This window comes from Anguilla rostrata, chromosome 4 (genome assembly GCF_018555375.3).
Source record: "Anguilla rostrata isolate EN2019 chromosome 4, ASM1855537v3, whole genome shotgun sequence".
NCBI classification, from domain to species: domain Eukaryota; kingdom Metazoa; phylum Chordata; class Actinopteri; order Anguilliformes; family Anguillidae; genus Anguilla; species Anguilla rostrata.
In genome coordinates, this window is record NC_057936.1 from 38,015,179 (window position 1) to 38,029,562 (window position 14,384).

The 14,384-nt window shown below is 41.0% G+C and overlaps 1 protein-coding gene across 1 annotated transcript; it reads right to left on the bottom strand.

Annotated features, from left to right (window-relative positions):
• Positions 1-279: 279 nt before the first annotated feature.
• On the bottom strand, positions 280-12,133 carry mastl (microtubule associated serine/threonine kinase-like). The gene is made up of 12 exons (XM_064332506.1): positions 11,509-12,133; positions 11,166-11,303; positions 10,606-10,745; positions 10,401-10,489; positions 9,841-9,947; positions 9,512-9,686; positions 8,629-8,798; positions 7,134-8,285; positions 6,538-6,676; positions 3,794-3,907; positions 3,401-3,502; positions 280-2,366 (listed from the first exon to the last, which is right to left on the bottom strand). The coding sequence occupies exons 1-12, from the start codon at positions 11,680-11,682 to the stop codon at positions 2,209-2,211; spliced, it is 2,658 nt and encodes an 885-aa protein (XP_064188576.1). The 5' UTR covers positions 11,683-12,133; the 3' UTR covers positions 280-2,208.
• Positions 12,134-14,384: the final 2,251 nt, after the last annotated feature.

The following is a 14,384-nucleotide window of genomic DNA, read 5'->3' on the forward strand; positions in this document are numbered from 1 at the left end:
TCCTGTGTATATGTATGCCCAATATATGCCCATTTCAGAGCTTTGTTCATGCCTGGTTTTAAAAATCTCATCCCCTATAGTTAATTTTATGCTTTTTAAAATGAAAATGTAACCCAGCAATGTAATCTGTGGAAACATTAAATCCATTTTAATTCCCAATGCTTTAGGATGTAGAATATGAAATTTATATGGAGTTAAATCATGCAGTGTGAATTCAATTGTGCAATATTCAGAGGTCAAAGTGCAATAATCATCAAGAAAAGACAATGAGCACATGCGTATTAATAATTGTTAAAGGTTTTAATGAATCTGAATCACATTGGAGTGTCCCCCTCCACCAGTTTGATTTTTTGTTCATACTGATATAAAGAAGGTGATAGTAAGAATCAATTAACAGTATATATGACAGAGCAATGCCTTTACAGGACAGCTTCCACAGCATTCTCCCAGACACAGCTAATTTTCTGCATTAAATAAGCGTGTTCAAGAAAATTCTACTGAGTAAACTAGTATAAATCATATATTAATTTTGAAAGTATGTAAAATTTCCCGCACAGAACAAATAAAATTAACACCAAAACCGAGGGGAGAAAAAACACTTAAATATGAAGACTTAAAACGCTCAAATAGTTATATAAGCATATGGAAACATAAAGGGGCATAATCAATTTCAAGGATCAAGATTTTTCCCAGATTAGTAATCTGGTTTCTCCAGATAAATGCACAGTGATTCTGGAATGGGGGTGCCCTACAGTGGAGCTTTATCACGGGAGAGGGTGCCAAGTGCAATGCTGTGCTCCACCTCTTGTGCTTTAGTAGTAGTAGTAGTTAATAGCCCCCCGTGCAGAATGTTCTATCAGGAAGAGCCCCAGGAGTCAACATCCTTTGCCAAACGGCACATGCAACGCTCACCTCAGGCTGTGCTCAGCGTAATTCACAGGCTTTTTCTTTTGATGGTTTGTATTGATTAAAAAATAACTGCCAAAACAGGCAATAGCTGTATAAAGTCTACTCTGCAGTTTGTTTTCAGAAACACTGGTTTAGACTTGCATTTCCTTCTGCAAGGTCAATACTGACCCCCAAATTGGTTATGATCTCAAATGTGACCCACTGATCTCAAATGGGAAGTGGACCCACTTCCCATTTCACCAATAGTGCATACCAAATACATCATTTGTGTTGGGGCTTTTGCTTTCTGTAGCATGCACAGTAATTACATGCATACTTTTCAGATCCTATGATGGTTTTACATTTTTTTTTTACCACCCCCCCCCCCACCCCACCACACACACACGTATCCTGAAAAATATGTTCCAATTTGTTTCAGTCTTGATAAATCTCATCTGTTTGGCATGTTTTATTTTCAATTTCACCAGTTTTTCCATCATGAAAATAGGTTTTAAAAAATTTGAAAATGGAAATGTACCAGTCTTTTGCAGACAACCAGTCTTATTAGTGTGGATGTGCACATATTAGGATTATAATGATATAAAAACGCTATACACAATGTGATTTATACTGAGCCTTAGACTGGTTACCCAATCGTATTCAGCCCATTTTACATTACTTCAACACGTTTCAAAGAAACGGATCAATCAACTGAAAACTGAAAAGGAGATAAAAGAATTGCACATAATAGTTAATCATGGCGGTCATTTCATGAATATGGCCACCAGCAGTAACAAACTCTTCAAGTCACATTACTGAAGGCCTATTCAAAAGGTACTTTCAAACGTGTCACACATTTAAAAATAACGCATAGGTAACATACAGAACATGTATAAATACAAGCAGAAACTTTACACAAGAAAAGCAGATTTTACACCTAAAACAAAATAGCTAGTGTCCTTTTCCTACAACATTCAAAATCACAATATTTTGAATTTGTACAAGATAATTTTTGTGCCTGTATATATTAAATGGTAATTTTTGTGTTTATCAACTTATTTGAAGCAACGACACTTCATTATACATACATTTTAATATTTTTATATTCAGCATCCATCCTAATTTGTATCAATCATAATGAAAATCTCTTTTGCACACTATTTTTGCTTGCCAATAGTAACAGTGCAGGCATGAGACTTGAAAACCTCCATTTTCCTTGACAATCTTGATAAAGCTTGTCTGGCTTACCACTGATTTTATGAACAGTTGAATCCAGAGGATTCTGGGAAGGCAATGGGGAGGAAGGCCAGTGGCGCTCCTCTACAGGCTGAACCCTGAAAGGGCGAGGTGCTGCGCCTTGTTCCGGGCCTCGAAGTACGAAGTGTCCGTTTCGTCGTCTGGCTGAGGGATGAAGGGCATGGCCTGATTCTGGAGGTTGTCCCAGTCCAGGCCTTCAAAGAGGGTGTGGCCCTTCAGCTCTGAAACGCATTCACGTCAAACACGTTTGTGAGGCGCAGTCATCTTCAGTGAATAAATCATGAACTCTACTCGTGACAGTGTGGCAGCATCAAATCAAGTGAGCCACTGCCTAGTGTTGCTGGATGAATAAAATAAACGCAGTACATATGCACAATAGGGAAATCCTGGTGCCATTATCAATAACCAATGTATCTTTCCACGCGGACCGATGTTGATACTTTCCCTCATTGTATTATAGCACAATACCTGCAACCAAGGTTCCATATTTATGGAATTAGTAGATGAGCACACAAGCAAATTTCTAAAGGAAAAATGTAACTAATTTTATTTGGATAAAAAAATATTTCAACATGCTTATTTTATTACGGAGCACAAGGTGTCTAGAGAGTTACGGAGTCTCTGTATAGTGAGGGAAGATGAACTAGCATGCTGACAACCCGTTTGAGGACAATTTTCAATAAATCTGGACAGACACAAATCAAGGTAGTTGGTCAAAGTAATATGTAGACGTTTTTGTCATTTCTTCTCCACAAATTGGAACTACACAATTAAATGGGAACCAATTTCAGTCCTACTGTTTTCAGACATTTCTCTTGCATGTAGTACTGTTGATACAGGAAGCTGTACCACTTTTCATTTGACATAGCATTCTCAACTGCATGCATCATTAGGAAATAGTTTCAACTGAAGATTACATTAAATACAATCTTTAAAAAAGTACAACCTGCTTCATAGTTGCTTGAAATGCATTTTCCTGCTTTAAACAAGAAACACGTTGATGCCCTTAAATCAGCCATTGTGAAACAGTTAGGTCATGAGAAACTATTGCAAATATTTAAAATAACCTTCCTCGCATACCAAACCTGGGCCAATGGAAACTTACACTAAAACTGCAAGTTCTTTGGAACTTAAAGCATCTTTGAGCTCACAGCGTGCACACCCATTTCACATTTCAGTTTTACCGGAAGCATCCTCAGCCGAGATGTTAAAACGGCACAAAACACTGCACATTATTTGCAGGAACCACCCTCACCTTTCAGGCCAGCTCTCCTGGTCTTGTCCATGGTGAGAAGGATCTCAATCGCATTCCTCGCATTAAGAGACAGCTCCTCTTCACCATCTGGCCACGGGATATCTGAGAGAAAAAAAACAGTACACTCAGGCTTAATTGTAACTTTGTAAACCATACAGAATGCATGTGCATGGCTAGTGTGGGGCACAGGGAATCTTCAAAGCACATTATAGCGTTGTGCTACTGTTATCGAAGTGGAACATAGACACCGCTTCAATGTTCTACACTAGGGATTACGCTTGTGCAGTTCAAATTTCAAACCGCCACCTCCTCGCCACAATGGGCCAGGCCGTTCTCACCAGACTCCCGAGATGGCAACATTGGCACCTTTGGTGATTGCGCGGGAAACTGTACCTCTGTTGAGAATGTTCTGGAACACCAGCTGTGGAGTTTCATCGTTGAATGGAGGCACGCCGGTCAGGAATTCAAACAGGCAGACACCCAGTGCCCACCAGTCCACCATGTAATCTGAGGTTCAACAGAGAGCTCTGAGTCTTTTATACATACATATGACATAGGGCAGAGATGTTAGACTTGTGTGTGTAATCTATGGCGGTCACAGCAACAGTGGTGATCCCCACGGAGTTAGGTAAATATGGCAGACATGAGCTTAGTGAGACGTGGGAGAGTAAAATAGCCCATATATTTATCATGGCCTTTAGTAAAAATACAATTAATGTCAATTAGGGATGCACGATATTGAGATTTTGGCCCACTGTAACTGGCCAATATTTAGCTGACCATGTTGACTGATGCTGCCCTATTATACATTAAAGCACAAACGCAAACAGCAACCAGGCTTCTACACGAGCAAAAATGTCAAAGTACTTAGCAAGGAAAAACATCAAATAAATGTATTAATTTCTTTTGCATTATATATTTTTTAACTTGCTATATTACTATCATTTAAAGTAATATGTTATGTTATAGAAATAAAATAGAATTAAATAAAAGCATCATGTAGGCTAAAAAAGGTTTTAAAAAACTAATTAAAAAACTGTTCTCAAACAAAAATGTTTGACACCAACTGAACAAGTGTAGAAAATTGCATGTTTTTGTTGCTTTCCCTGGCATTGGAGAGAGAAAAAAACCCCACACTACAGATATTTTAACTTCATTCACAGCATCAACTAGGCTATATTGCCTCTCTGGCACATGCATCTGCTGTAATTTTATCAATTGGTCTAATACCAATAAATTCAATTTAAGCTGTTCTGTACAAACACAATCCCAGTATTATCGCACATCCCTATTATCAATCAATAGTGAAAGCAGGTAAAATAGTTCTGCTCGAAACAAAACTATTTTTCACAGATCCCAATGTGACCACTTTTATTGATCATTTTGTGTTAAACAATAGAATTATATTTCAATTAAACAATTAACTTCTATTAATTTAGGCTAATTCAAAACAGTCAGACAAATATTAACTAGCCAAGTTAAATTAACATAAATCTGATGTTGATTAATGGGAACTCTCGTCAGTACCTAAAAGGTTCACTTTTCCAATTATGAACAATATTTTGGTTTTAACTGAAGTTAAAACCAGAATTTCTGGGAGACATTTTAAGACGTCAATTCTGAAAACGCCCCATTTCCAAAATGGTGAACAGTGCACAGAAATTGGCTTTCATTGAAAAAAAAGGAATCAGCAGCTTTCAACCCCTGAAAGCAGTCAAAAACCCAGCTGGACAGAATAGCTGAAGCCATCTGAAGGCGAAATATATAAGAGCCAATTAAGTGCGCTGTAACCCATCCAGCTCAACATAACTCCTGCCACCACTTCCTTTGGGGTCTGACTGAATGCGAAACACTCGGTGAGAAGCAAAAGCAGATGAAGCCATCAGCACATGCGCCAGGCGGTTTAACTGCTCATGGCACCCAGACTGGATTACGGCACAACTTACCGTAATTAACAAACCCTGAAACTTAAAGAGAGGGATTGTTAAACAGATTACCAGGGTACGCTGCAGTCAAAAATACGCCATTTCATATTATATGAACAGAACAGAGCTCGTCAGTCAGCGTCCCGCCACGATGTTCTGAATGGTACGAGGGATCAATTGTTCAAGGCTTTGGAGGATCGTAGAAGAAAGTGGGGAAAAAACTGGCCTCGATGTTAATAGGACAAGACACATGGCTATAATCATTAATACAGCTCTCTTTTCTGAGACTTGTTTGGTGTGATTCTCAGTCGTCATAACTGCCATAATGAGTAGCCTCCCCTTGTAGGCCTTGCAAGTCTGTAACTGACTCTACATAATGAGTGATCTGCCCACAAAAAGTACTGCTACCAATTTTTTTTAGTTTTTTCATTTCGAGGTTGTTCACCTCGCCCGTTTTAAACAACACTTTTGCATGACAATATATTTATTAATATATTGTTTCAAAAGGCGACAATTTGGACTGGATCGGCTCAGCATATGCCCTTATCCTTGGCTTGCTAATTAATGAAAGTGTTAAGCTTTGTCCTTCACTAACGCACTTCAGAGATGATTGAACTTACAAAACTGTGTACGTGGGGCAAAAAAAAAAAAGCTAAAAAGGATACATTTCTTCCTCTGGAGAACTATTCATTGGAACATGAACCAACCAACAATAAAGCTGTAGCATCATGGCTGAACACTGTGAACCAGTTGTTAAGGTTGAGATCATCTCTCTCGAACATCTACGAGGTAATGTTTGGAAAGTGATTGGATTCCCTACAGCTCATGGGAAGATTCAACAGAAGGCCACAGTAGTTTGGAGGGGAAAATCTGGAAAAATGGAGCTTAAATATCACACAAAAACTAGCTCAGGGCCCACAGGGCTCTATAGTCCTCCCACAGGAGCATTTGCCCCTGAAAATGTGCTGCTAAATGGAAACATTATTTAGGAGTACATCTGCTAATTGTGACACATTATTGTGTTCCTAACTTTTTGAGCTTAAGAGCACATGTGCAAAATATGTCAGCATAGTGCCCTGGCCCACTTTAAAACTCTGCATCCAGCACAGTTGGCAGAGATAGTGAGGTGTAAATGTGAGACCAGATTAGTCTCAGATAATGATTTTTTTAAAAACGTGAGTAAAAGCGAGACAGGAGGCTGTGGTCACTCACCGTGGGGCTTGCCCAGGAGAAGCTCTGGAGCCAGATAGTCTGGTGTACCCAGGACGGCCCCCCCTTCCACAGGCGCGGGGCCCCTGCGGACGCTCTTCGGCGTCCTGAAAGGGGTGTGAGAGGTCGCCTGCTGCGGCGTCTGAAACGGGCAAATTCCCCCAAGACGCCGTCACTTCCCAAAAAGTTCTCTCATTAACAAAGCAATAAAAAGGTGAGGTGTTCCGAGGTATAAAAGTTATTGCATATCACAACATAATACACGTGAACTGTAGCTTCTTTCGTTTTTTTGTGTTTTTAATTACTGCGCCGACTCTGGCCAGCAGCACAGAAGGCAGAAGGGCAAGTCACAATTGACGGTAGCATTACCAGGGAAGGGAGGGTTTCATTCAATATGGGAATACAGTCTCACTCACCAGCCAGACAACTGCACTATTTCATATTTATACGTGTATGAAATTTTGTTTAACAGGTAATATAAAAATATTTAGCAGTGGGGAGCCAAACTTTTTTGAAGTACAGTGTAACATAATACATTGCAATACTGTAATATTCTAAAACTAAATAAACGCATGAGCATTTAGTTTCCCTCCTCTAACCTGGAGGAGAGAGCTGGTGGAGCTGGGATTGCGCTTCTGCACGGGAGTCATGGTTGCCGAGAGACTGTAGAAGGAGGGTGAGGTGGATATGTCCATCACTTCGGCTGACCCCAGGCTGAGGCGTGAGCTGGCGGACATGTTGGACCTGTTGATGGAGCTGCAGTAACTCCTGAACGCCACCACGTTCCGCGGCCTCAGGAGGGCGGGAGACCTCACGGTCCCGCTCGCCTGCAAAGGGCGGAAGCCGAGGGAGCGTTCACGTTCGGCCCCGCCCGCCCTGGCCCTTGGGGTGCGCTTCCAGGGCCCGACCGTGGGGCCGCCAATCCCCTCGTCCATTTCCTCGAACAACGACGACAGCGATCCGCCCTTCCGGGAGTCGTCCAGCTGCGGGACCTCTCGGTCGCCGTTGGAGACCACGGACATGTCTTGCAGCGAGCCGTCCGAGTCCAGGCTCAGGCTCCCCCTGGGGCTGCCGTCGTCCTCGGGCGAGGAGGCCGGGCTGGAGTGGGCCTTGGCCCCCGCGCCGCCGCCCCCGCCGTCCCTGCACGGGTCGTCCAGCTCGCTCAGCAGGTTCTTGGCCACAGGGGCTGACCTGGCCGGCGGCACCCCGTCCCCGAAGCCGTCGAGCTGAACGGCCGCAAACACCCCGGTCAGGCCGGTGCGGGCGGAGGCGGAGGCTCCGCCAGCAGGGGCCCGGCAGAACCGCTTATGCTTGCCGTCGCTCTCCTCGGCCACGCCGTCGCCGCCCTCGGGACTTTTCTCCACCTGCTCGAAGCCCCTTTTCAGAGACGAAGTGGCCTCGGCGGGCGGCTGATCGCCCGTTGGCTGGGCGACTGAGGAGCAGCGGTGAACAGCCTCGGCAGATGAGCACTTCCCCGCTGGGTTGCTGAGCGGGGTGGGTTTCCAAGGCAAGGGGCGGGAACGTTCTGGGTCGCCCTGTTTGTTTTTGGAGGACTCCTCCAGTGACCCCCTCTGAGGGCGCAACCTCAGGTCCAGGTTGTCCAGCGGGGCCAGAGCCGAATCACGGCCAGGTTTTCTAAAATCCTGAACCACCATTTCCCCGGGTAGCTTAGAGGCAGCAAACGGATTGCCCACTTTGCCACCTGTATCTCTCCCGTGTGGATGAGGAACATTTTCCAACTCTTCCATTTCCTAAAAACAATTACAAATTAACAATAAAATCACCTTTCTTTTTTTGCACTACTTGACCTGCACATTTCGCACTATTCCACAACACAATTTTCCAAATCTTCCAATCTGTTCTTCTTCATGATGAGTCCTTTCTACAGTAAGAGCAGTATAGTTCAATCTTACCAAGCCCCCTACCATAGTAGCCTACTAGTTTGTATTATCTCTATATTTATACCAAGCAATAGTTATGCTCAAAATCAAATTTTTGATATGATCTGAAACCAACTATTATACAAGACATTCCATTGCTTTGTTTGCAAGACATTGAACCAAGAATACAAAGAGTGCTGACAGCATTACCCACCAGCTCGTCCTCCCACAGGGGGCTCACACAGCCTTCAGACTCTGTCGTAGAAGGGAAGAGACAGGATTGGCTGCTGGTGCTTGAGGTTTCGATCCTCTTCCGGGACTTCAGGAGCCTCGGGGTCAAACTCCTGGCCAGAAGACCAGGACTGAACACGCTGTGGTGGGGGTCTGGCCAAAATGCAGAATGTTCATTGTAACCAAAAATCACCAAACGTGCTGTAAAGGTCTTTTCCATACTGAAGACCATTTCCCCTAGTTGTATCAAGCCGCAGTTTTGGCAACGTCTCAAGAATCATCTGGAACCTACTGACTGCAGTACTTCCAATCATTCAAATATCCATAAACAGGAAAATGGCTTGCAAACCTTGTTTACTACAAGGACTTGATTTACATGCAGTGTTTTCCAAAGTTATTCATATCCTTGATAAACATAAACAAAAAGACAAGTAATATAAATAATACAAGTATTGTTGTATTTTAAATAATTAGTTATTTGTAGAACTGCAACATATTTTGGGAGAAAAACCAAAAATTTACTTGTCAAAGAAAAATTCCTCATGCTCATTTTATAAAACTATCCGTCATCTTGATCAAAGATGCAAATAATTTTGGAGGGAAGTATATATTATAACCAGCAGTGTAAAGTCCAGGGATCAGAAAGTTAAAGTCCTGCCATGCATTTCTGCCACATGAACTCAGCCAGCCGATTTTACTGAATAGTTCTACCTCCTGGCTGAAGAATTGTGCTAATTAGCAAATCGAGGTGACCGGAACAAAATACTGAACTTTTACTTTCTGAACCTGATTTTCCACTGGTGATTGTAACCTTAGTTTATTCCCTACTCTCTAAAGGCGCATGTTTTTGGTACAAGAACACTCACAACAACTCCCATGGAGCTTTCGCTCAGAGCACACGGGGGAGAACAGGTGCTCCTTCTGCCTCATTATCATAGGCGAGATGAAGGACCTCCTGCACTGGTCCACTTTGCTGCAGGACATGGGGCTGGACACAGCCGAGGTGCTGCTGTGACGTTTTCCTTCCACCGCAGGGGTGTTCTTTCAGAACAGGAAATGAGACAGCATAGCCAAAAGGTAAGATTTCCGTAAGAGGAAAGCGTTTATTTCATAATTTCATCTCTGGGAAATCTTTATTGTTGGCATGTGCTAAATTTATCCATTAGAAACTTTTGAAAGTGGAAATTGTACTCACAAGACCAAGGGAGCTTATCAATGATAAGACTTGACCAGGAGTACGAAAATAATCTTGTTTTGGCTTCACTAAGGAAGGTGTTGTTAGGATATCCACAAGGTTCAACTCTGGGGAAAAATTAAGCAAATAAATGTAAACGAAGCTCAAACGAAGACACACTGGGATAATTTTTTTAAAGCATTTTAACAATCTGAAAGCCAAAATTACTATTGTCGGCATTACAGTATTATTAGATTGTGTTAACAGACAAGAAAGCTATGCATTTATTGCTGCATAATAAATTAATACATTTATATACATGTAGCAAAATACAACTTAACTCATATAATAAAATGTGATTAAATCCAAAAGCAAGACGGAACAGAATTCCAACAGAGCTCTGCCTCATTCAGGACTTCCACATGTAGAATCACTAGCCTTTTATGTGAGGATAGACAGCTGCTCTGGTATTGCAGTGCAAGTAAATAAAAAGCTATAGCCAACACAAATGTAACACTTGAAAGATAGACAATCCACTACAATACATTCTGCTTCTCAAACCCCTTTGCTTCTGAACCCACCTCGATCAAGCTTGACTTTGGAGAGGCCAAAGTCTGTGAGCTTGATGTGTCCTTCGTTAGAGATGAGCATGTTATCTGGTTTCAGATCTCTGAACGAAGAGAGGAGAACAGACAGAGGGATTTTTAAAAGGATAAATCCAGCATCCATAATTAAATAATGTAAATATTATTTGAATGGACAAAGGAGGAGGTCATTTCCAAATACCTGTGAATGATTCCGTGCCTGTGCAGATAGTCCAAAGCAAGTGCCACCTCTGACACATACTTCACTGCCATGTCTTCCTCAAAATAGCCATATATGTGAAGAAGTGATTTAACATCTCCACCAATAAGATATTCCATAACCTGGTGATAGAAGAATGAATGAATTAATTAATTACTGAATAACCTAAAGCTTACCAATTACACACTGACAATGCCAGCAGAATATTCCCAAATTGTCAATCTAAGAATGATTTCTAGGTAGCTAGCTAGCTACAACTGGAAAAGCTCCCTTTAGAATCCATTTAGAACGGGGTTCTGTAATCCTGGTGGTGGATGGCAGCAGCATCGGGTAGTTTTTGTTTTCACCTTAAAATCAGCAACCAGCGAAACACAGCAACCAACTAAAGTGAGGTACCAGAGGAATCCACTGGTAATCAACACGGGAAAACAGCAGCCTAATCCTGCGTGGTTCACAAAAACCATGGTCGCAGACCCGTTTTAGATTCATATGAATAAGGGTGATCTTCCTGTCTTAGACGTGTTAGTTCGGGGCTCACTTACCAGATACACTTTGGTGACCGTCTGAAGAGAATAGAATAAGTGAACGATGAAGGGACTCTTGCTGAGAGCCAGTGCATCTCTCTCGGCCTTCATCTGATCTGTCATATTTTTGTCGACCATATCCGCCTTTCTCACCACCTGAAATCGACAGTGTTATGTGTAGACAGCTAGACTTCTTAAACTATTCCATCTATTATGTTAGCTAGATGCTAATATTGGCAACCACGCATTGGATAATTCATTTAAAAAAGAAAATATCTATATATAGCTAGCTACAGGATGTAATCCGTTTCGGTAGCCAGTGTTAACTAGCAAGTGGCTAATTGGCCAGCGAACAACCTACCTTTATTGCATAAAGTCTTGAGTTGCATTTTTTTCGTGCTAGAAAAACCTTTCCAAAGGCGCCTCTGCTGACAGGCTTCAATACGACGAAGTCCTCGATTGTTGGAGCCCTGGGAGCTTCATGTACCGAACTGATACACAGAGCAGAACCGTCAGGTTTATCTCCTCCCTCCATAACTAGCTAGCTCACTAACGGTAGCCAGCTAGTTAGCAAGCGATATCGAGCTAACATCAAAATAAAAGCTGCCGATTAAATCTATTTCTGACGGTACACAAAAATTTAAAGTCGACTAATAAGCTTAACTTAAAAAAGCAACTTGCGATATGCACTTTCGTGCAATCCAATACTTATCTTCGTTTCCTACAATCAAAAAGCGCTCCAAACACTTATTCTGGCACCAAAACAACAAGCACCTGACCGAGGATGTTTTGAAAATTTGAAATCCGCTCCAACGTAGGGGTCCTTACACGTGACGTTATTTGCCGAAAGTCGGACTGATTTTTAAATCGAACATAAAACAGCATTTATATATTGACTTGATTTAGATTACAGATGTAAAATAAATATTCATTAAATCAGAACGTTCAGAAAGTATACGCGAAAACTAGTATTGTTTTTGTGTCAAAACAGGCATCAGTTTGGTCACCGCACCAAAATTCAAACGCTAACCTACGCTTGTGAAGCCCGAAAGTAAGCCTGTGCTGCGCATGTTGAGGGCAAAACATTGGAGCTCCTATTAAAGTGAATGGGGAATGTCAGACCTTTGAAGGCAAAATAAAACGTTCTCGATGGTATTTTGAAACTCGATTAACGATCGTTATGTTTCATATGAAAAGCCGATTGTGAAAATATGCAACATATAATAACATGCACATTTAAATAAATATTTACCCAAAACGTATGGAGATAATCAAGTATTGTTTCACAAACCGCAACACATAATAAAATGTATGATCACAAAAAAATGATTTGCTTTGGTTGTTAAATCACCGTGTTTTTCAACATTCAATGTGTAGCAAGCTCTTATGCCCTCAACGTGAACAGTAGAGGCAAATTAGCTTCATAGGCGTCAAGGCCTGGTCCCCTCCCGCCCACCGTAAAAAAAGTGACAGGACCTAGGAAGAGGTTTGACATATAATGGGATTTCCCATTGAGGAAAACTTTTAAAATCGCATCTTCTCATGAGCAAACGATTACAAAACCTCCTCCCAAGCGACGTGCTTCACATACCGTTTGATTGTTAAAATAAATAAATACAGTGCCTTCGGAAAGTGTTCAGACCCCTTCACTTTTCCACATTTTGTCACGTTAAAGCCTTATTCTAAAATTTATTTAATTAATTTTTTTATTTTCATCCATCTACACACAATACCGCATAATGACAAAACAAAAACAGGTTTTTAGAATTTTTTGCAAATTTATTAAAAATAAAAAAACTGAAATATCACATTTACATAAGTATTCAGACCCTTTGCTATGACGCTCAAAATTGAGCTCAGGTGCATCCTGTTTCCAATGATCATACTTGCAGACCTGCCAACCTGCACGCATTTTGTGTACCAACCACGCAATTCTTGGTCAAAATACGCAGGTACGAAATGCCAGCTGAAACTACGCAATATATATATATATATATATATATATTATTGTAATTTAATTACGGAAAACAATCAAATAATACAAAACAATACCGGAGATTTATTCGGTATTTAAACGACATCCCTCGGATTGAACCAGATGCTACGACCTTGTGCTTGTGGTTCTGTAACCCCTCCCCGACCCACTCAACATCCACTGATACGCAGCGGTACTTTATTGTCCACCGAGGCGTAACGCTGCATTGCTGAGGTAAAATGGGAAGTGGGGAGTAATAATCAACAAGAACAAAAACGTGACCGTAATGTTAACATATAAAACGTTAAAACATGTTCGGTAACTTTACGAGATGATGCATTTCAAGGGGTATATCGTAATGAGATAAATTTGTCTATATAGTTAGCCGTAGCAGTAGCTCGCATACGATTTAGCTTCGTTAGGAGACGTGCGAATAACTGATGGAGTAATTTAGCTGCAGTAACTCAAACGCTACGGAGACTCCGTGTTCAAACTTTGAATCGCGCACGCTCTGTTGGAGCAAAGTGACCATTGCAAAGGTGTTTGAATAGACTGCTAACGTAGCAAATAATTCCTATTATTGCAGCCAGTCACCCGACCAGCCTTGCAGTTAGAAAATAATCATGACGTCGGATGACGATGATACTAACACGGAGTTAGAGAGAGAGAGCAGCCCTACTAAAAAGTCCATGGCCCCCAGAAGTTCCTCGCAAAATATCAGGAGCAATGGCCGTGCCTCCGCCCCTCAAAACGTCCGTTTTGCACATTGTGCAATTATGATTTTGACATTAGCCACCAAGGAGCTTCAGGTAATAATTTAGCTAAACCTCTAGTTGCAAAGGCCTACATTCCTAGATAATTTTTCAATTGAATACTTTTTTTTTTCATTAGACCTATATGATGTGTGCCTATATAAGCTGATTCAATTATTTAATTATTAAATAAAAATGGAAATCATGAACAGAAACTTGGTTTTATTCATAATTTACAGTGTTTTACATCGCAACATAAGTTTTTTTAAATACTTGAAAATGAAAACATGTTACAATATACAAAATAAATTATTTCCATTTTTATTAAATAATTGAATGCAATTCACTTAACTGATCAGTTTGTATAAGCACACATATCATATAATGACATATTAATCATGAAAAAATTGTTTTAAGCAGGCGTACTCAAACTTTTGACTTACAAGTGTATCATAATATAGCCCAGTGCAGTGCAAGTGATATTTTAGAATCAGGTCAAATTATACAATT

Excerpts from the sequence above, each read along its gene's own strand:
- mastl (XM_064332506.1), bottom strand. The coding sequence starts at position 11,682 with ATGGAGGGAGGAGATAAACCTGACGGTTCTGCTCTGTGTATCAGTTCG. Across the intron at positions 9,948-10,400 it reads CAAAGTCAAGCTTGATCGAG|AGTTGAACCTTGTGGATATC; the intron begins GTGGGTTCAGAA and ends ATTTTTCCCCAG. Across the intron at positions 9,687-9,840 it reads TGATAAGCTCCCTTGGTCTT|AACACCCCTGCGGTGGAAGG; the intron begins GTGAGTACAATT and ends CTGTTCTGAAAG.